We start from the raw sequence: 23182 nt of genomic DNA on the forward strand, positions 1-23182 counted from the left end.
ACAATGGAAATGAGTTATGATGCTGAATCAGATTTGTTCAAACCTAAAAAGTTCTGATTCAGTTACTCTAACCTGGTCTGTAGCCTCAAGAATAAATGATGGACAATGATGTTCTTCTTTTTCTGTTCAATTACAGAAACAGTTGGGGGCAAGAGCAGAGCGATAGAACAAGAGAAAAGAGGACAAGACGAAAAGGTTTAAAAACAGTGAAAAGGGAGGATTTCTAAACTCATTTTATTCTTTGAAACCCTTCAGGTGTTTTATTTTCACTTGCAGTTTATGTTCAGTCTTGATGCTTTTTTCCATCATTAACAGGTTTTTAAGTGACATGAAGTAAAAGTGGCAGCATCTTGCTTTTGTACTCAAGTTTCACCAACCTATATTTTCCATCGCTTTCAGTCTTTATGCCCTTTAGGCTTCCTCCAGCGCATAATTAGAAATTTTCATTAGAAAGGACATTGATCTGGAAGCTATCCATAATCTACTTCCAATTAAATGTAAGGAAAGAGGGGAGACTAATCTGAGATGAACCAAATTAATTAGATGGAAAGTTTAGGAAGTAGTGCACACCACTTGGATGCACTCTCCGTCTGGTTTAAAGCAGAATTATTTTGGATAATTTGCTAAAATGATTACAAAGTTCAGTTTGAGGCTTCTTGCAGGCTCCTCTAACAGTGGGACGATATACTCGTGTGCTTCATGACACTTCAATCCACACCGGGGGAGTCTCAGCTGCTGAGCGGTGGCATCTCTGCCGGCCCCATTCCGCACTGGACTCGCAAGATCATGAAATTCCTCGAGGCTTCAAAGGTCGCATTTTTTTATGCCACCCACCATTAAACCAAGAAGAGGGAGATCACGTTTGATGTCATGTATGTTGTTGTGCCCGTCCAACACACTATTGCACTTCTCGAAATATGCTAGGAGCAAATAAGCCATAAGGTCACATGTTCAGACATGATCTATATAAATAAAAAATTGATTATCCGCAGTAGTCTTTTATTTTGAAAATTACCAGACATTTTACACTGAAATCGTGTGTGATTTCCTGTTTAGCCCTATGTGAACTGCAGAAATTGATGTGTCTCAGAAGCGGCTCGTGGCAAAAATGGAGCTGGACCCTATCTTTAGCAGCGCGGCGCACCGCTATCGGGGTGCGACTCAAATGTTCCGCGTCGCAGGCCAGTTTGGATCAACACATAGATTATAATGGATTCTAATTTAAAGCAACGCCGTTCTGCACCGCTGATGCCTCCAGTGTGGATCAGGCTTTACAGTAAACCTCTCACTTTTGAAATATCTGAGACTGATAACTACTGAGCATCTTTTAAAATACCCGACCACTTTGCAGTATTGAGGTTGTTTTTGTACAGAAAGGGATTTTCGGACTGATAAAACGGTGAGTCTCAAACCAGCTTGTTTGAACTAACCTCATGGTTTAATTTCCATCTGATTCCCTATAAATCCCAGGATGTGCGGCTGTAATGCATGAAAGACGAACTAAAACATCGCCAATGCTAAAGTGATTTGAGGAAAATATTAAATGTTATTCATGAAGCGATACCGTGTTCTCTCAACCAAAATCAAATAAAAGAGAAAAGTTTAACTACAAGAATCAACTAAAAATGATCTCATACGTTTATCTTCATTTAACAATGTCCCGCTCCGTGTGAATGTGTGCACTCTACCTTCTCTCCATGTCCTAAATTGTCCTTCTTCATTTCACTGAATGTCTTCCAGTTCACCGCTGATGAACCGGTGGCTGGCCCGGTTTCAGTTAGCGACTGGCTGTCCAGTGCATAACCTCCTTGGTCATACCTGCAACATAGATATGTACAAGCAACATGCTGATCCTTAAGTGTGCAGGAACACGCTCATCAGACACCAAGACAAACGGGATTAGGTGCAGCATAAATGATGGTGAGTGTGGAAATGAAAGATCGTGTAGCATGAATGTGTGTTTTGCATTAAATAAATTCGATTTTTCTTTTGGAAGTAAATACAGAAGTGAAATAATTACTGCTCAGCCAGAATTGTTACCCATCATACCCATCTCAGTCATGACTGGAAAACTCTCCTATTCCCTTAACTTATTTGCAGCCATCAGGTCATTATTCTACAACATATTAGATCCGAAACTGATGCATATATATATATTTTTTAGATCAGTCAGCTGCATGACATTGTGCAAAACCTTGCCCGCCTTCCTACAAATATATGCAGTTTATTTATCTGTGCTAAATTATTAATACATATGACTCTTGCTCTGGTTTCTGGATGAGCAATCCAATCAGGGCATCTTTGAGATGCATCAGTTTCCTTCACTTACGTATGCAAACAAGCCTTGTCCAAACAACTCAAAACAGTATGACTTTACCACAGAAACACGAGCCAGACAAGACAGCCTTTGTCTTTGTAAAATGTGCACAGAGATGTCGAAAAGAAGTGGTAAACACTTTGTCTGCTCCAGAAATAACTTCTTGCTGTCAGCATGTAGACTGGTGAGAGAATCAAACAGCCGTGGAGATCAGGGGAAAAGCTGGGGATTAGAGAAAAATAGACGCTGTGATGAAAGGAAGGGGGGCTGACGCTGTTATATTTTTTTTTTACTTATTTAGCTTCTTGAATATCCAAATGAGATTTTATATTGATTAGTCTAAAAAGACTAAAGGGAACCTGGAGCAGTGGGGCCTTGCATTAAAGCCATACTTCGCAACTTTTTCATATTTTTAAACCATTTTCTTGAGCCAGTATGTGCTAAAACGACCTTTACAGGGTTAATGAAATGTCACTCAGACCCCACCGCCCCCTGTAGCCAGAATATCGCACTTGCACTTGGATTGAGGCAGGGCTATTCAATGGCGGGCCTCGAGGGCCAGTGTCTAGCATGTTTTAGTGGTTTCTCTGGTCCAACACATTAGATTCAGTGGCTGAATCACCTGTGCAGCAGCTCATCAGGCTATGCAGAAGCCTGTTAATCACCAAATGCAGGAAACGGGCTGGAAGCAGACTGCAGCACCAGGTGTGTCAACTCAGATTTTTTCTAAATCCCAACAGACCAGACCGTCACTCTGAAGTTGCAAGTGGAATATTCTGGCCATGGGGCTGATAAGGGCTGGGTAGCCTTTCATTAACCCTGTAAAAGGTCATTTTAGCACATACTGGCTCAAGAAAATGATTTAAAAATACGAAAAAGTTGCAAAGTATCCCTTTAAATATAAAATGCCATGATTTTTATCAGGTACTAACATAATTTTATATAAAAACATTCTAATAAATAAGAAAATGGTAGAATCTATTCTGATTTTGTTTAATTTATATCCTTTTTACTTCGGTCTTCATCCATGGTTTACTAATCATGACAGCATAATCAAACTCTAAATCTATTAACACATTTTTCTGCATTTTCAAGTTAAAAAAAGGACTATTATAAATATTTTGAAGACTATTTAGAAGCAATAAATAAATAAACAAAAAAAAAAACAGCCAGCACAGTTATATTCTACCGGTGGCCAGACTTGGGAACAGCTTTAATGAGGGAATGAGTCATAACTCAAAATCCCTCCACAGGAAGAGCTAATAGGAATCCGGTTTGATGCGGCTCAACGTGTCTTTGAGTGCATGTGGCGGTAGTTCTGAGCTGGAATCCAGAAATAACTAAATGCTTTTCTTATTCCCTCAATCCAACCCCGCCTGAAGTCCCACTGAGACTCAGGTGGCACACACCACCAGTCTCCTGACATGTGATAATCAGGGCTTTACTCTTCGGTTTACTCATTAGTTTGTGTGTGAGCAGGTGCTATGTTTAGTTTTTAGATCTTAGTTTGTGATTACAAAGCAGAAAGGGCCCATTGGTATATTTCTGTTAGCTTACAGAAACAATGACATCAGTAAGTTCTTCGAACTGTAGCAGGACCAAAATCTGCAACTGCCATTCTGTCTGGGTCTGTGTGTGTGCGTGCGTGCGTGCGTGCGAGCGAGCGAGCGAGCGAGCGTGCGTGCGTGCGTGCGTGCGTGCGTGTGTGTGTGTACAACAGTATAACTCACCAGGCCCTGAGACAGAAGGCCTGAGGTATGTCTGGGTTGACCATTATCGTTGAACTGAACGAAGCCGAGAGCGATTTGCCCCTAAAATCAGACAGGCGAGCTTTTTTGATGGCGACAACGGGACTCCCAGAGGCATCAAACTTCTCCGCCTGGAGGGTGAAACAAGTCAATAACAGTAATTTAAAGGGAACAATACGAAACAACAAAGGCCAAATCCTACATGGTTAGCGTGTGCCTGCAACTAGACGGTGCCTGAAAGTAGTCTCGGCTCCAGCTTGCTTTAATAATTAGATAACTTACAAGTTCATTTGAAAGTCATTTTCAGACTTCGGCAAAGAGGAAGGATTAGCTCCTGCAGATCGAATGAGCTTAGAGAAGAATAGTGTTCTTTCGTGCTCATTCGAGTTATTTAGCCCCCTGTCTCAAATCTGAGTCTTCAGTCCAAAGTGGTGCTGAAGGTCACTGCTGAAGTGACTTGAATGATCTCAAATTTACAACCCAGAAAGGTCAAATCAAAGAGTTCTGTGTGCATGAACGTCCATGAGGACTTGGATACACATACAGGCGTGGACACATCCAGAAACATTCCAGTCTACGCCACATATTCTTATACTAAACGCCACATTCAGACAAAGAGATTCCAGCTCTTACCTCCTCTCCCCACAGCGTGACTGACACCTCTTTGCCGGTCATATCCATTAAGCTGAGGGCCCTCTTGGAGACGTCTCTGTTGGCTCTAGTGGTGATGCGGGTAACATCTTCTGCACTTTTACACACTCCAATAACATCTAAATGCACAAAATAAATCCTTCACAACTTTTATCTGCAGAGAACCCAGGAGTGGACACATGTTTACAATAAAGTTTTTAGAAAACTAAGTACTTCTGGAAGTTCTCTACATGACTGAAGCACCAATCTGCCCTGAAGTAAGGAGTCACGATCACACAGACGAGACCATAAACCTTTCCGTTATTCCCAGATCACAGCAGAACAAGACAACTGTTGCAACGAAGATTACTCCCATCCCATTATTCCAAATCAAAACCAACACACTCATTTCTTATTTATGTTTTCTGTCACTTTCAAGACCTTAAAAGTCCCTTCAGGCTGACTGAAAAGCTGGAAGGAGGCAAATTACAGGAAGCAAAGGAACAAACTGAAAACGAGGTGCAGTGACAACTTTTTAAAACGTACCTTTTCATTAAACTCCGTAAGTTTATAGGATGTGGCTCCTTTTTATCAAAATAAAGCAAGCAAAACACTGATATACTCAGGATATTTCAAATGCAAATGTGCGTTTCCGTGCGACACAAACAAAACAGAAGAGAATAAATGAGTTACGGCTTAACAGCTGTTTGGAACCTCAGCTTTACACGTACATTTGTTTATTTCCTGACCGTCTCGTCAGCGGGTCAGAACTAGAACAGAACTAGAGGAAGGAAATCACTGGACCGAATCATAAAACCAATTGTGCAAATCAGCCTTTCTCTCAACTTCATCCTCATGTCTGCGCTTTCTGTTAACCTTGCTCCAAACTCCCTCTGCCTCCCCCCATCGTCAGCGCTCTCTCAGCCTGGCTTAATTCCATTATGATTGAGACGATGTCATCCGCCTATGAACTCCATTATCACAACAGGAACAGGCCGGCGGTTCTCATTACCATCTCATAATCCCCTATTTAACAAAGGAGTAGAGTGTGGGGGAATCAGGGGAGAGAAAACGACGAGTTGACAGATGAGGAAACGCAACGCTGCCCGTCTGTAACCAGAGGAGACACGTTTCCTCAGCTAAAACTGCTCAGTAAATCAGAGATTTGTGAGGTATAGAAATACCTGTACATAATAGATTACATTACATAGGATTATGCTTGTTTTTGTAATTATTTGGAGGCAAAATCAGTATCAAATTACATATTTGATTACTTGCAAAGCCTTGTAGACCAGTGTTTCCCAACCCTGGTTCTCAGGGCACGCTGACCTGCATGTTTTCCAAGTCTCTGCTTCAGCACACCTGATTTCCATTGCCTTCTCAGGAGGACTTCAAGTGCTGCAGATGCCTGTTAATCACTCATTCATTTAAGTCAGGTGTGTGGCTGCAGGGAAACACTGGTGTTTAAAAGGGCAACATGAAAAACATGCAGGACAGTGTGTCTTGAGGACCAGGTTTGGGAAACACTGCTGTAGATATTCAGGATAAAAACTACCAGACAGTTTTGAAATATCCAGGAACCACTTTAACTTTAAAAAGCTCCTATTTTTTCCTGAGTCTGCAGTTGTCTCTCGTAAGAATGGATGTCTTGTGAGTTGTTCTCTGTAGGTATAATCTATAGAAATCCTGTTTTAGAGAGGAAAAGATTGTTAGGGGGAGTGGGTGGCAGAAATCGGCAGGATGAGGAGTCTTACTCATTAATATTCTAATGCAAACAGCTCTCCTCTGATTGGCTGACAGCAACATAACTCTTCTCCTGCCTTTGTTTCCTCATCTTTCTTGGGTAAAAACTGCAAGACTGATGTTTTATCTCCACAGATAATCCAAGTCTGAACGAGTTCCGCCACATTGTGGAGTTGCTAATGCTAATGTTAGCTTCAACTAGCCAAGATGCGCTCTGCTGTGTCCTCGCTGCAAATCCAACACAGTTTTATACGGCCACAAGCCAAAATAGGCGAGTCCACGAATCCTAATGTTCTCTGTGACGTAGAAGAGACAGGCTATTTCTGACCGGATTGTTTTACCGCCCGTTTCCTTTCTGCAGCTAATACAGGCGATGGGGATATGGCAACCCTATATTAGACCCAATGTTTCCTTCTACGGGAGCCCATGAGGACAAAGCACATTTACTGATTTGTAACATGCGGTTACAAAACTTTCACCATTTATAAACGTTGTTTTACACATTTACCTATTCGCTCGTTGCCAGTGATGAAAGGGAGTCTGATGTGCGGTCATTTTTCTGGAGGATGAACGATCCGACGAAGTACTCGTTCAACAATTGCACCCCCAGGGATTTTTGACCCTAATGGCCATCCATTGGTAAGCTCTTATTCGAACCCAAAAATACCGCTTGCTTGCAATGACTTAGGCATATACCGCCCCCTATCACCAGGGAAAATACACGCAGTCACTTTAAAAGACATTTTTCAGCAAAAATACTATTGCATTGGCTGAATGAAAATCCAGCTACAATCCAGAATGAAAAGTTGTAAGTGGACCTGACAGGAGCTGTGCATAAACTCACAAACATCCAAGGAACTGAAGCAACATAGAGTAGAAGGTCAGAGACAGATTCCTACACAGTGTTTATTGATCAAACTCAATTTTTGGGTTAATCAGTATAATTTCCAAAGTGTGCAGACGTATTTTCAGCAGCTTTAAAAGTTCTCGTTTAAAAGCTTTATCTCTTACCAACAATGGCGTCATTGTCACGGTCTGCCAAATCCTTGATGGGCACAAAGTCGCACTGCATTGTGGGAACGCCCTGGCTATCCTCACATGGCACGATAGACGAATTACTGTTGAGGGTCATCTCGTAGTCGTTATTCAGCTTCATAAACTGCTTGTTGGCCGGTTTCAGCGAAGCCTTCGAGATGTAGTACACCTACGCAGCAAACAGATCAGCAAAGTGCGCCAGCCTTAAAAACTTGGGAAGAACCAAACAAATTCAGACAACTATAGCGGAGTGAACTGGTGATTGCGTTATTAATCCCAGAAAAGAGAGTTACTCTGTTTAAACTAAATCTCTTGAAAAGAAAGGAAAAAAAACAAAAAACCCTGCAGGTCAAACAGAGATGCGGTGTCCCTATCAGCCCCATCACTTCTCTAATTCACCAGAAAATAAGTGCCAGTTGAGAGGGACTCTGCTTAACAGCATAATTTAAACTCAATCTGTCAGGCACACTCCCTCATTTACTCTCCCAAGGCCCCAATATCAACACCACCACCACCACCATGTTCTCCCTCTGCCTCTGGGCTTGTTTCTGTGAATCTTTCTTTCCCTTCTTTCTTTTTCTGCCTTCTTCTGCTTTCATTTAGCACGCAGACATAGGAGCATGAAACTTATGTGAAAAGCTCTCTGGTTCCTCAGAGCCAGTTACACCCCCACACTGTTCTGTCAATACCCAGATCATGAAGGGAATAAAGATTTGTTCCTTTATCTTTGGAGGGCAGGGGGCACAAATTGGAATCGAGTCTGAAACCTGAGCCAGTCTGACTATCAAAACAATGAGCAGAGTTAATCAAGTTCTTCAGCAGGAGCCGAGTGCTTCGAGTCGTGCATGAGGTTTAGCAAAGTTAGGTGTCTGTAATCAAACAGATAAACAGGTATATGCAAATGTTGTGTGTGGAGACGGAAGGAATTTAGGCAGAAACAAAGTCTTGGTCTTGTCATTCCACATCTATATGGCCCACCAAGGAGAGCTGGGCGATATAGCCTAAAACAGGGGAGTCAAACTCAAACTCACACAGGGCCGAAATGAAACTCTGGGACGGAGTCGAGGGCCAAACTTAAAATTTTTAAAAAAGTGACGGCAAATTTGCACATTTTCTTTATCAACATATATGCAATTTTGAACCTTTAAATTTGGAAACAAACTTATTTCTGCATTAACACTGAATGTGGAATAACCAAATTACACACGAGCAAGTCAGTTTTAAATAAAAGGCATCAGTAGTATTCATTACTTGTGGTATAATCAGCATTTCTAAAATCTATTCAGGATTTATGCTTTCTTGTTTATTCATTTTTCTTATTTTTATTCTCCTTTTTTCTCCTGTAATACGTGTCATCGCTGCTGTGACGTCTAGCTTTCCCCACTGAGGAACAATAAAGGCATTTTCTATTCTATTCATCTATCTGCAGCCTTGCCACTTCCTGTTTACTGTAGGTAAAATCTTTTCTCACGGGCCAACAACAAAATAAAAATATCATTTTATCTTAAATGAAAATGCAACATCTCACCTGTTAACTTTCATGTTTTGGAGCAGAAAAAGAGCATAAAACCTAAATATTTAAAGCTCAGTTTGCTCCACTGGTTTACTGTGATGCTCACCTGTTCCAGCCAGATACCTGCATCATGGGGCTGATCTGAGCTGAGGAGGAGACTCCTGTTGTTTTGTTCATCTTCATCATAATAATGACAACATTAGATGACAACAGGTGCTCACCTTATAGGTTTGTGCTGATGAACATGTCTGAGCAGCTGGACCACGTTGTTGTGTGTCGGGGAGGAAACACGACAGCAGCCACAGAGCCGTGCTGGTTTGAGCGTGCCGCTGTTCGCTGGAGTTACTGTATATCGGCTCTGTCTGGACGTTAGTTGGAAAACTTTCTCTTTCAGTCGTGAACACATTACTGAGCGGCTAAAATCTCCGTTTCTGGGCTTCAACGTCAGAAAACAGCTGAGTGAACTCGGCGCTGAGTGAGAGGAGTGTTTAGTTTGTCTGAGACAGCGGAGCTGCAGACACCGGCAGCAGGCGCTGGAAAAAACAATGGAGGGGGCGCGTCGGCTCCGCGCTGACGCCGCAAAGAATCATGGGAGTTGAAGTCTTTGCGGTAAAATTGGCCAGCGGGCCAGTTTTAATATATTTTTGATATTTATCTCGCGGGCCACATAAAAATGCTCCGCGGGCCGCATCTGGGCCACGGACCTTGTGTCTGACATATGTGGCCTAAAATCTAAGACCCCACCGTCTTTTGTTCAGAGGTCACCACAAAAAAGAAAAACAAAACAAAGATATTCTAAATCATTTGACATAAATGACATCACACAAGATCGTACGCATTTTTAAGCTTACTTTGGAAGTACTTTATGATTTATTTTAGATTTTATCCTTTTTAAAAACGCGCTGCAGGTTTTCCTTTAGTGGATTTAGAGGCATATGACTTTGAGCGGTTGCACTGGCCAGTGGGCAAATCATTCAACACTTATCATTTTTGTTTATAATTTCCAACAAGCTCTTATCAACTAAAGTGTGGACATGGATGAGTGCCGTGCGCTCACCTTGCCTTGCTCCACTAGAGGGAAAAACTTGTCCACCTCGTTGTTGAAGGCAGTAATCCTGATTTCTCCCTGTTGACCGACACATTTCATTGTATAGATGAACAAAAATAAATATATAAAGTAGTCATGCGTGTCATACAGTAAGTAGACATGTTACAGTCAACCTGCTCTACTTACACTCTCATCCACTATCTCAAAGGAGAAGAGCTTGCCCTCTCCTCTGGAGTTATTCCAGTTACGGATGTTGGACTTGTTTGTGACTCTGGCTCTGATAGTCCACCTGGGATCAACGACACAGACACACGTGTGTGGGTGACCCAGTACAAGTGAATTCAGGCGATTTTAGCCAAACAACCAAAACAAATGTTTACAGACATAAACCTGTCAATTATTTACGTTGTAACTGAACACGCTCCACTCATTTCTTTGACTGACAGACAAACAGGGAGACACAGTTAAGAAGTCGCCAAAGACCGGCAGGTTTTAAAAGGTTTTTCTTTATAATGAGCCTCCCAACTCAGTTCCTAACAGACACCAGTGTTAAACTCAAGAGAACAAAACACTCCCAAAGAAACTGGGTGCTCTGAGCTGCTTTTATTAAAAGAGTGAACTAGGTGTTTTACATTCGCCAACTCCTGGACGCATTTAAATTCTGTTTCTTGTGTTTTCAACAACAACCAGCCAAGCTCTGTACTCTGTACAGCAGTGAGCTTTTCTTCCTGGTAATTGTACAGCAGAAAGTACTCCTACCATAACTTTTCCTGCAATTAAATCCCCTATCATGAGAGCAGCCGCTGGTCCAGAATGAGCCCTGTTTCCTGCTCGGTGTGGACAACGCTGCCTCGCTTAGGTTTATGGTAGCAAAAGCAAATTAGAGGAAATGCTTACATGAGTACACAACTCCTCTTCCATTTTTGACCCAAACCTTCAAAGTAGAAGCAGAAGTGCTGAAATCATCAGTTTTTCTCACCAACATCAAAGTTAGAGCACTCATCAGTTTATTACAACACCTAGAGGCACGGTTATCTTTACAGCTTACAATTTCAAGCACATCTATATTATCAAACATGGAGAGTACCTTTACTTTAATCTGTGCAACTATGCCTGGCTCATTCTGTGTTCCTGTTTTTGAGAGTCTTCTTTAAGCTCAGAGACACAAGTTTAATGAAATGAAAAGAAATAAAGAGAAGGAAAACAGCAATAAAATGAAGCCCCGGAGCAGTAAACGTAGGAGTGAAGGAAAACAGGGACAGACTAGGCTGGGTGTTTTCCCAACGGGCCACATAACAGAATCCAAACCTCAGCGGCAGACCATAAAACCCAGCAGTACCTGCCGTACAAATGTCAATTTCTGAGGCAAGATCAGTCATTTTGTTTCATTTCCATGAAAATGGGCAGAATTACACGTGCACACTCAAGTCCAGAGAGCTGCACGCTTCCGTATAAAAAATAAAATAAAAGTGCTTCTACACACACGCATCAACATCCACTTGCAAACATGCCCCACAGTGCTGCTAAGAAATGGCAACAAGAGTGAACTGAAGCCACAACATCAGGGAAAATAGTTTAAATGATGACTGAGCAGTAGAGAGAATATCTGAGGGTGAAATGATGAATGCAAACACAGTTTATTAGGAATGAAGGAACTTGTGTGGAGGTAGGCTCAGTGCCGAGGACAGGGGTGTCCAAACTTTTGGCCAAACCAGGGCTAAAACTGTAGGAGACTGGAAAGTTTGGCTTGCTTTTAGCACCACCTGGTGTCGGTATCAGTTCGAAAAATAAAACCGAGCCGATATTAACAAGATATTTTTTCCATCTCGTCTCCATTTGTTTGTCTGTTTCAGAGGGAGAGGGGGGTGATGTGTAATTGTTTAGTCATGTGAACAGTGAATGAAATCATCTCAGAAGCGTAAATGTGTGTGGTGTGTGTACATATTAACGTAAATTCAGCTTTAGCCATTTTCATTTGATGTAAAATCTGCCGATTTTAGAAGCAAAAATGTCAGGATATCGATATCGGCAAATATCGGTTATCGGCCATAACACTGATCCTAATATTGGATATCGGTATTGGCCCAAAAACTTCATATTGGTGCATCACTAATCTAAAGCATTTGCTAATTTTACGAATTCTGGCCAAGCAACTTTTGCTTTCCCCGTTGGCAGATTTATCAGATTTATTTTTACTCAAATCCAGAAAATATGGATCATATTTAGGAATGTTTACCTTAAAGCCATTTTCTGCATGAGACCTTTCTTTTTACTAAAAGTAAGAGAAAATATCTAAAAATGAGGCAATTTTTTCTTTTATTGAAAATCAGATTTTTCAGTAGAGTCACAATAAATGGAAATTTCTCTGCTGATTTTTTTATTTGTACTTTTCCAATTTAAGTATCCTATCATCAAAACTGAACATTTAGTTGAAGATTGATTATGAAACAATTTAATAAAAAGCTATTTCTAAAAAAAATAATACCTCCGCAGGGCGTTTAGTGTGTGCTGAATGAAACTATAGTATTTCCTTTAAAAGCTATATTTTAATTAAAAAATAATCAAAAGTTATTTTGACACTGGGTTTATTTTTACATCTACCAGGCAATAGAGGGCACCATTGCAGGTTGCCAAACAGTCCACTCAGCAAAGCAAGGCTGGCGCCGTGAAAAATGGCGGACTCGGCAAATCAAGCAACTGCTTCTGAGTATAGGAAGATGTCATCATCCTTCTCTGAAGCGGAGCGACCATAAAAGATCCAAAACCCTAACCCTAGATGAAGCCTACAGCAGATGGACCCAAATAAAACATTTCGCGTATCGGCAGCAAACCTGGTATCCCGACGGCTGGAAAACTTGTTCTACTGTTGCAACTACAATCTCCACACACTAGATGTCGCTTTGGTATTCATGTTCCATATTCCACCTTTAAAAAGTGTTAATTCATGAAATTCAATTAAGGGCTGCATGTAATCATTTGCACTTTGGACATTTTTGGTGCAGGAGAAGTATCCGAAATTGAATTTACACAGCAACTCACCCAAAAAAAAACAATAATGGCGAAACAAATGCTAAGACCTACTTGCTTTGGTAGGGGTTGAGCATGGCAATAGGAATCACTTTTGCTGGTGAGACTGGAGAACTGCAAGAAGCTTTCATGGGCGAGGCCATCGTGGGTGATGCTTTCATGGGTGACATCATCATGGATGGGGCTTCCATGGGTGAAGCCATCAGGGGTTCAGCTTTGATAGGTGAGACTTTCATAGGTGAGGCTTTCATGGGTGAGGTCATCATGGGTGAGGCTTTCATGGGTGAGGCCATCAGGGGTTCGGCTTTCATTGGTGCTTTTCCAGTGAAATCTTTGCCTCTGCCTTTAGAAGGAAACAGAGTAAGACAGGTTAAAAGGGTGCAGATGAAGCAACTGAAAACTAACCGTGACAGTTGTGCAAATTTTCTTGCTGCAATTTAGTCAAAAAATGACCCTCATTATGCCTAAATGTGCTTAAAATTCCCTCTCGGTGACCAGATATCATTTCCAGCTATTTCTGACTTTCAGAGACTTAATTGAGAAACAACTGAGAAGGAGTCTAGAGTATTTTGAGAGATAATCTCTTGCAAATCGTTTCAACTTAAACTTTCAGCGACAGAGAAACAAGGCCCTGCAAATCAAATGAGCAATTGAGAGCTTTTATAAAAGGTTTCGCGACATTTTTGAAAACTCCCCTACAAACGCCATTCGCAAGTATCACCAGGATTGGCGGGCTTGTTGAAATCTTGGGTTTAAATGTTTGATTTGGAACAAGATGCAATTTCATCATGCTAGAGAGACAGGATGTGTGTTAAATATCTGGAAAACATGTAATCGTTTTTCTTTTTGAGATACAATGGGACACACTAAGTTGCATTTGCATGTGGAACGTAAAAAACTCTTCAACCCCCACCATCTGCATTAGCTGCTGAAAGGAAATAGGCGGCAAAACGTTCAGGTCAGTAAAAGCCACACAGATCTACGTCACAGCTATAACTGGTATTGACGGCTCCGGCCACCTTGGCATGCAGCTGCCCAAAGGAAGGCAGTGTTGATTTAGTGGCCAGGAGAAAGCAGAGTGCAACTCAGCTAGTAGAAGCTAACCATTAGCATTAACAACTCCACAACCTAGTAGAGGATATTCAGGCTTATGTTATTCATATAGACAACTCATCACAGCTGACAAGGTGTTTGCACATCATGGATATTAAAGATTAATGACTAAGATGTAACCCTATCATTTTCCACCCCCCATTACATTGAAAAACTTTTACCCCTGAAACAAAAGCACAAGAGGTTTTTTCCACATAAAATGACTTAAATGGCATTCTTTTAAACTAGAGACAGTCAATGAGATCTTTAAATCGAAATCACATGCTACAAGATGTTTTTCCACTTTACAATAGCTGGAAAAATCCGACCAAACATGTAAACAAACACTCTATTTTCAGTTTTGATTTTAGTTTATTTATAAGGCGCCAAATCACACGAGTCACCTCGAGGGACTTTACAAAGTAAACATTCCAGTTGAACCTATTTATCATTGAAAGTTTCCTATGTAAGGAAACCCAGCAGACTGCATCGAGTCACTGACTACCAGGTTGTTATTCATTGTAAGCATCTCCGTACATTTAAAATGAAACATGTATTGATCGTACTAATCATTTGATCTCCTGTTAATAAAGGAAAAGGCCCGAGAGTTTTTAAATGTGCCCACAGATCTCTCTCTGTATATCTGCCTTTCGACTAATATCACTTTGTGCCACTTGTAAAATTGTTTTCCTTCTGTAGGTATGACCACTAATCAATTATTAATCTTATAATTATGAAGTCTCATAGGTAAAACAGGAAGTAGCAGGTATCGGTGTCATTTGAGTAGCTAAAATTGAACACAATAGTCTTAATTAAATTTATGAAATAGCTTTTTTTTGTTTCGATCAAATAAGGGTAAAGACAATTTCATAGGCCTCTTATCATCTAGAAATTCTTGCAGGAAAGACAACATGACATTCACCAGGCACTGGAAAGGTAAGATATCCCTAACCTAGCGTCAGGCCTTGAACACCTTCCACTTAGAGTCATATAGGGTCCTAGTGGAGGGGGCCCTAGTGTTCATAATGGTTCGAAAAACAGCCTTGGACAGTTCTGATTACCTTAACTGCAACACTCAGGGGCCAGGGCCAAAGGGCCAAGCATCCTGGGTGTGGATGGAAGATTGAGCTGCCTGCCAGGGACATTAGGGCCCTGCGGGTGGCAATTCCCAAGGTTGTGCCCTCCAGGAGCTGAAAAATGTCTGCCAACCAATGCGTAGCTGACCAGTTAGGAGCCACCAAAACGAGTATGTGGCACTGAGCCATCAGCAAGGCGGGCGGTATCAAGACTACTGGGGGAAGTGCGTTAAGTAGCTCCCGCGGCCACTCATGCGCCAGCGTGTCCACGCCAAGTGGAGCATCTTGGTCGCACAGGAAAAAGAACAAGCAACACTGAGCATTCTCCTTGGAGGCAAACTGCTCCACCTCGGCTCGACCAAATCAGGTCCAAATCTGAGAGACCCCCCAATCCTGACTGGCTAAAATCTGCTGTAACCACTTTTCTCAAGAAAACCATCGTCCAAAGCCAATCGTCCACATAAGTGGCCAGCCGAATGCCCTTCTCTCTCTCTCAGCGGGGCGATCACTGCCTCTGTATACCTCCCAAACATCATCGGGCTCAGCGAGAGGCCAAAGGCAAGCATCAAAACAAATTTTAACAAAGGGAACTGGCATTTAACAAGAAAAATAAAGTATCATTAGCTGCAAGTGGGAGGGATTATAAATTTTTACTTTTGATAAAATGAAACAAAATCTAATATGTAACAAAGTCAAACTATTCAACACTTTAATGCGTGGAACTGGACAACAATAATACTTTTCCTTTCTTTCTTGGGTAATTTATAAATGCTCGGATTTAAAAGATGTACGTAAAAACAAATAAATGTAACCTCCATAATAAGTTGTGGCTTACTTGTTCCAGAAACAACAGCTAACTCTTGTTCTTTTTGTGTAACACATCAAATGCCAGAAGACAGTTGGGTCCGGCCCACAGACTCATATAGTGCCATCTCACCTCCCACCATAAAGCAGCATCAGCCCCATCGGTATGATTCACACAAAACTGTTGTCAGCATACTTGTGATGCTGCGCATGATTTTTTTGGCATAAATGGTCCACCACACTGATCTACAGCATTCAGGTGGACGATGTCAGGGATAAAACTAACAAGAGACCTCTCCGCTGATTTAAGCTGCTGCTCTCCAGCATGACAAATAGTCATCTGTGGGTGTGTGCTTGTGAGGAAACACACTCAGGAACCTGACAGATTCAACAGCAATTTTCAGGTTAAAGGTAATTAACATCAATATTCATACACATGCTATCCACGTCTAAGAGGAAGGAAAACTAGGACGGTAGGAGGTGAGGATGAGTGGTGGACTAAAACCAGAGGAGCATACAGTTTTATCGGCCCATTTTTTGTGATCATGATCAATGCAGGCTGCTAATATGTTTGCCAATAACACATGAGGTTCGCGATGAGAGTATTTTAAAAAGAAAAACTATACGCACAAGAAAAAAGCAGAAAAATCGGGTGAGGGATACGGTGTAAAAGTCTGTGTTTGAGAGGATAAGAACAAAAGAAAGCTGAAGAGAATAGTTAGTGATGAATAACGAATGTTTTATTTTTAATCACACCTCAGCTAATACAGATCTATGTGGAATTTAAATCTGCAGAGTTTGAAGGTGGTCCATTTCAGTGATAGCTGCTGATGAATATTTCAATGGAAGCACAGATGTGCCTATGACGACTGCTTCTTGACCTCTGACTTTACACCCACTGCTGGGAAACTTTTAAGACATTCTGGATATTAATACTGGAGCTTATGAATTGATAACGGAGCTTAAACAACCTTAGATGTGGGAAAACACCAGAATTATTATTTTATTTGAGGAAATCTTTGACAACGTCGTTGCAGTTTGTGGACACTGGAGGGTTTTTAAAGGAACACGAAGAGCTGAGAGTTTTTTTTATTTACAGGTAGACTTCCTTGTGTCATTGCTGAATTAATCTTGATGAAAGCGGGAGAAACTAGGGCTGCACGATATTAGGAAAACCTGCGATGCGCGATAACAGTCAGATAATTAATACTGCGATACAGTTACCATGAGAGCTGACAAAAGATAGACAATAAAATTGTTCAATTACACAGTTATTGAGCTGAAATGTATGCAGCGGTGGCTGATAGTTATGATCTTGAACATATTCAAGGTCGATAAGAGAAATATTTGGCCTTTATTTAGATACTGAGTTAATTATAGAGGTGTGCAGAAACAGCGTAATGGTTTTGTAAATACTGAAAATTGTGTACGCTTTTCTTTTAACAAAAATACCCGGTTACTGGTTTTCTATAACTATATGAAGCAATAAGAGCTACCGGAGCAGCAATTATAAGGCATTTCTTTAAAAAAAAAAAAAAAAAAAGAACAATCACGTCATTAATTATAGAATTTATGAGGAAGCTGAGCTGCTTCACATTATGAGTGACAGCACCCTCGGATAAAAGACTGAGCATCGATTCCCCTCTTTTTGTTTTCAACCTTTTATCTCAGCACTGTGGCATCTAATGAATACCAACGTAGACCATCTGTAAACCCCCCCACCCCCCCCACGCTGTACAGAATGTAGCCATTGAACATTCCAGGGTTTTCTTATCATGTCAGACTCTCGTATTGAGCTTACATACCTAGAAGTAGATCTAAAAAAAAACCACGCAATTATAGCAAAGTTTTCTACAGGAATTTCAGTGATTCCTTCCATGTCTTCCTGCCGGGAGTAGCTAAGGTACAACTGAGAGATGCAAGTCAGCCAAGATAGCCAGTAGGCCTGTTTCCACTATCTGACCCTCTGGGTAATATTGCCAGGGTATGCGTGTCACCATTTTGCTGTGTCTTCACCGCGTCTGGAAATAAGCGAGAACCCGTATTAGGGTATGTAGGATAGGGTTCGGTAGAGTCGCTGGGCGGGACTTGTGGTCAACTCATGACAATTGGTCGTAACTCAGTGGGAAATTATATCGGCAGACATTTTAATAATGGAAAAGTTGCTGGTGAGGCAAAATGGACGTAAAACAAAATAAGTAGTGTTAGTAGGGCTGGGCGATATATCGAAAATGTATCGTTATCGAAATTCCTGACTTTTATCGTGATAAGTTTTCCCACGTCAATAAATTAGATAATAAAAAAGAAAAGATGTGTGTTGGTTGGCAACATTCATGTCCCTTTAAGAAGCTGCACCACCTTGAGTCCTGGAAAAACAGTGACTCTGTATTACATGTGACAGCCCCATCTAGTGGACAACTTTTGTCTCTGCGCATACCTGTAGTCATCATCCATTTATCGTTATCAAGGTGAAATCCTCAATATATCGTGATATTGATTTTAGGCCATATCGCCCAGCCCTAAGTGTTAGCGCTGCTTTAAAATGGTAATTTGTTAACACCTAAATCCCGCCACAAAAACGCCACTTTCTGGTCTCCTACAGAGTGCATAAAAATGCGGATTATTATTGTAATTGAACACCGCTTTACATCACACAGCCACTCGTAAAATGCTGCTTACTTTGAAAGAACAAAACTTCTAATGTTATTAATGTCTAAGGCTTTGGACGCCTTTTGGTGCCGATCAGTGACGTCCTACAATACGGAAATGGTCACGGTACGTTGATATCTTCCTCAAAGGGACGACTGTGAATGGAGACACAACTGACCAAGCCTTTAAACTGGATGCAAAAGAATTGCATAATGTTCGCAAATTGTAGTACGCAGTAATGTGTTGCCATTATAGTTGATCGGTGCGTTTTCGCCGGCCAAGAATCGTCAGGCTTTGGACGAGTCCCATAAGTGTAGCGACAAGTAGCTCTGCTAAATCTGCCCTTGGAGTGTAATTTTTACGCATTAAACTTCTAGAATGCTTCGAGCTCAGTAGTTTGGATTAGGCAAGACAGGAGGGTAAACACAATGTAAAACATCTGGAAACTTTCAAAATAAAAGCCAAGTGCAGATTTCCACTCATTACCCATGAAACCTTTGTAGCTAAGGTCAACAGAGCAGAAAGTTAACCACGTACCTTATTGGATACATGGTGCTGTTTTTCTCCTAGCTAGTTATCACATGAACTGCCAGAATCACGCGTGGTCGCCAGTCCTTTCCTGACCTCACAGGTCCGGCTGCATGGAACGCTTACGAGCTCGGGTGAAACACGTCTATTACGTTGCTCACTGCTTATGCAACTAGTGAAAAGCCAGGGTGAGAGGGCCGAGCCATCACATTTTTCCCATCACCTTCCCCTCTCCCAGAAATGTCCCAGAACTCAGCCAGTACAAACAGCTATTGTTGCTCGTAGACTGAAATCTATAAAGGAACCTGAACTCAGACCTCAGATAAATACTGCAGTCTCCCAAATCAGTTAATCACCCACAACTCATAGGAAACAGCTGGATTGTGGCATTTAGCAATTGTGTTGACATTTACAAAATGCAATTTAGAAAGTTATTGAAAAATAATCAAAGCCTTCATTAAATTCAATCACAACATCCGGTTTGTTTTTAGCAGCAAAGAGCAGTGAGGCACCAGCAGAACAATTAGATAGAGCAGCGGGTTCTCTGCATCTGGATCAGAGGCTGTAACGAGGAAATGCAGAAACTCATCTTTGCTGAGTCAAATTAGTGGACTTCTCATGTCTACAGGGGGAATCAGTCCTCAGCGCAGTACTCATAAAGCCATGACCTGGAGGAGCCATCAGCCCACACACGCTCCCTCAGTTACAACAAGCACACAGAGACACACCCACCTACGCTTGCACAAACAATGTAACATGCCCTCATTATCCACCCACATGCTTACATCTTCTATTGAGACCACTGGGCAGGTTTCTGCTGCAGAACAAAATCCGTTGGTGCTGATAAATGAAAGGCTAAGCTAACAGAAGAAAAACACAACATGTGACTTGTTATGGCATAAGGCAAAGTAACAGGAAAAAGGCAGCTTCAGATCAGCTAGTGATACTGTGGTCACTTAGCAACCATCTAGCATATGAGTTCAGTCTCTTCGATTTTGTGTTTAAAGAAAAGGAGTTAAGATAACAGAACTGTGCACTTTGCATTTATGTGTGGCTTTTTTATTTATTTATTTATTTATTTATTTATTTACCAGAGAGCATTCAAACCCTGCTTCATCAAGTTCTTCATCACAACAGATGCAATATACCAGAGGAATCTAAATCCTTTCATTTTTCTCCGAACAGTTTATTAAAAGCGATCTTTAAGATTAAAACACTTAAAAAACAGCAAATCTTTGTGTTTCTGAGTCAGAGTAACAACATTTAGGAGAACATCCAGAATGAAGGTGTCAGAATATTCACTATAAGGGACGGTGGCTCCCTCTGTTGGCTTTGGGATGCAAAAAACAATTCTTCGGTATTATGAAAATGCTACTCCACAGTTGTCTAAACCTCCAAACTCTACTTTAGTTTAGAACGTATAATTTAAAGCTAATTATGGTTTTACTTTTTAAATCATGAAAATACTGCATCACAGTAATATACAGTACAAACAAACTTCTTGTTTGTTTTAACTCTGAAGGACCTGTGGTGACACTTGAGTCATATAATTAAGTTTGACAACCCCAAGTAACGTCCTATTCTTGCATATACCAAAAATGATTGGGCTCTTAAGGGTTAAGGGAATCTCAGAAACAAAATAAATGCCATGTCTTTATTGTTTCTATTCTGGTAATCGTTTCGGGTCATTTTTTTGTTAACATTTCTATTCACACTCGTATTTTTTATATTTAAAACCTTTCAATTAGAAGATAACCCCACATCAACATTTCGTTTTATCGTTTTTGAGCACCGTCACTCTAAATATTAAATATTTTACTTCATTTAATAATCATTAAGAAGTTTTTAAAAAAGCTTTTATAAAAAGACAAAATGACCTTAAACTTGCTAACTGTTCACTCACCACTGCCGTTCCTATAAGAGGGTCCGGGTGCCTCAGTAGGCAGAGATGATGCTGGTTCTGATGCGGTTGATGACACCTTCTGTGGAGATGACACCGACTCTGCAAATGAATAAAAATAAGACGCAATGACCCATCCTGCAGCTGATGATGCTGTCTTTAAAAAAATAAACATTTAGTCAAATGATACCATCTGAAAGGCTGAATGGAACTGGATTTCCAATCTTTTCTCCAGTTTCCTCTGCTGACTGCAAGACCTCCATGTCCACTATGACAACCACATGTCTGCAATAACAAGAACAAAACATAAGAACTAGACTGAGATTTTATTTTTGCATGATTGCTCCTGCTGAAACAGCATCTTGATCTGAAATGGTGATAAAATGTACACTCACAGACATAAAGGAGAATAAAAGCAATAAACATAAAGTAAGGAAATTTTTTCTCAAAATGTAAAACCAAAATTAACAAAAACAAACTGAATGCATCAAGAATGGTTTTAAAAGTTATTATTATTATTATTATTATTATTATTATTATTATTATTATTATTATTATCATTAAATTAAGCCCTATTATTTTATTATTCATCACTGAAAGTTGAAAACTGTTGGTACCCTTCGGTCAACGTCAGCCTCCTGGTGTGCTTGGAATGGAGCGAAAACTGCAACCAACACTCTGAATGAGCCCTAATCAGCTGATGTGAGGACTACTGTTTTCCATCTCAGACCAGGGCGAGTTTACAACAACAACAAACAATGGCTCATATTGAACCCAAGCAGCTGAGTGGGGTGTGAAATTTTGTCAAATTAATTAAGGATGAGATAATCAGTCTGAAACAAACAATTATTTGTTGATTCATCTTTGCAAGGAGAACATCGCGTATGCATTACAGAAGTATGGTCTAACTAAAGCTAATCTTTATACCCCGACTTCCTCGCTTACTCATAAGGTGTTTTACTCTCACCTTGTCACAAGAACAGACCCAAAACTTTATGAGACACACAGGAAATAGTATAGAAGTCAAGGATATAGGACGATTCAAGGATCTATACCACCTGTATCCTCAGCATGTGCATGCATACTGATATAATTCAGAATGTAAACAAGATAGTAAACATTATGTTTTATTAAAAAGCTAAAAAAAATAATAATTGTGCTCAATTATTTTAGAACCAGAAATGAAAAAAGAAGCTTGTTCATAAATGATGAAGAATAAGAAAGGAAGGATTAAGGGAAGGAACCCATACCTGCCATCGGACAACGTGGAACTGGTGGTCTTCTTTAACTTACACACACAGAGCGGAACCAGGAGATCCTCCTCAACCAGATGGTGCAGCTGGGTGGCCAGTAGGAAGGCTGAACACACAAACATCAACATATTTCACATGATGGGAACTTCTCGGCTCTATTGAGCTGCAAACTTTCTTGGCTTTGCTTTGTTTGTTTTTGGTACTGGTGCAAAGAAACAAAAATATATGACCTTTTCAAACCTAACCATTAATTTTCAGGTAACTCTATCACATGATACTCACAGGAAAATGAGTGCTGACCATCACTCATCTTAAGCCGGAACCTGGGTGGCCCTGAGGCTCCACATAGCTTCCTCATGTCCTGAACACCAAAAGTAAAACAATTGACTAGAAAAATACTACATTTTAGTTCAAAAGCACCCTCTACACAGTTAATATGTCCTAAAACTTTATCCATAGCTGGTTTCATAATAAACATTTCATTCAATCAATCAATCAATCAATCAAAGCTTTATTTATATAGCGCCTTCCGCAACCCTGTCGGGTAGCCCAAGGCGCTGAACATAGTACATGACAAAGTTAAATGGTGAATAAATCGAAAATAAAAGCAGTTCAAATTGCAAGTTACAAAAGAAGGTAAAACATTCTAGTAGAAGACAAATGGGTAAAACAAGCGATAGAGTAAACCAATGAAAACAGGGAAATAAAATCAACATTAAAGAGGGCCAAAGTCAAACACGTTCAGGAAACGCCAAGCGGAGGAGGTGGGTTTTTAGGCGACTCTTAAAGACTGGCAGAGATGGGGACAGCCTAACTGAG

General features: G+C 40.7%; 1 protein-coding gene across 3 annotated transcripts in view; it reads right to left on the bottom strand.

Moving 5' to 3' along the window:
- LOC107395678 (replication protein A 70 kDa DNA-binding subunit) overlaps window positions 1–23182 on the bottom strand; it is a 47972-nt gene that overhangs the window by 22607 nt on the left and 2183 nt on the right. For 2 of the 3 annotated variants that reach the window (XR_008559071.2, XM_015975101.3), the window contains exons 3-14: window positions 22646–22724; window positions 22361–22469; window positions 21301–21395; window positions 21114–21212; window positions 13116–13404; window positions 10221–10323; window positions 10044–10112; window positions 7450–7642; window positions 4699–4835; window positions 4048–4196; window positions 2378–2539; window positions 1689–1818 (exon numbers count right to left, since the gene is read on the bottom strand). Coding sequence is in view for 2 of the 3 variants with exons in the window: in XM_015975101.3 (XP_015830587.3) it covers window positions 1689–1818; window positions 2378–2539; window positions 4048–4196; window positions 4699–4835; window positions 7450–7642; window positions 10044–10112; window positions 10221–10323; window positions 13116–13404; window positions 21114–21212; window positions 21301–21395; window positions 22361–22469; window positions 22646–22724 (1614 nt within the window). In the remaining variant the exon portion in view is untranslated. The remainder of the gene's footprint in view (window positions 1–1688; window positions 1819–2377; window positions 2540–4047; window positions 4197–4698; window positions 4836–7449; window positions 7643–10043; window positions 10113–10220; window positions 10324–13115; window positions 13405–21113; window positions 21213–21300; window positions 21396–22360; window positions 22470–22645; window positions 22725–23182) is intronic. The other variant, XM_015975102.3, reaches the window with a different exon arrangement.

The sequence above is a fragment of the Nothobranchius furzeri genome, chromosome 10, assembly GCF_043380555.1.
Source record: "Nothobranchius furzeri strain GRZ-AD chromosome 10, NfurGRZ-RIMD1, whole genome shotgun sequence".
NCBI lineage: Eukaryota > Metazoa > Chordata > Actinopteri > Cyprinodontiformes > Nothobranchiidae > Nothobranchius > Nothobranchius furzeri.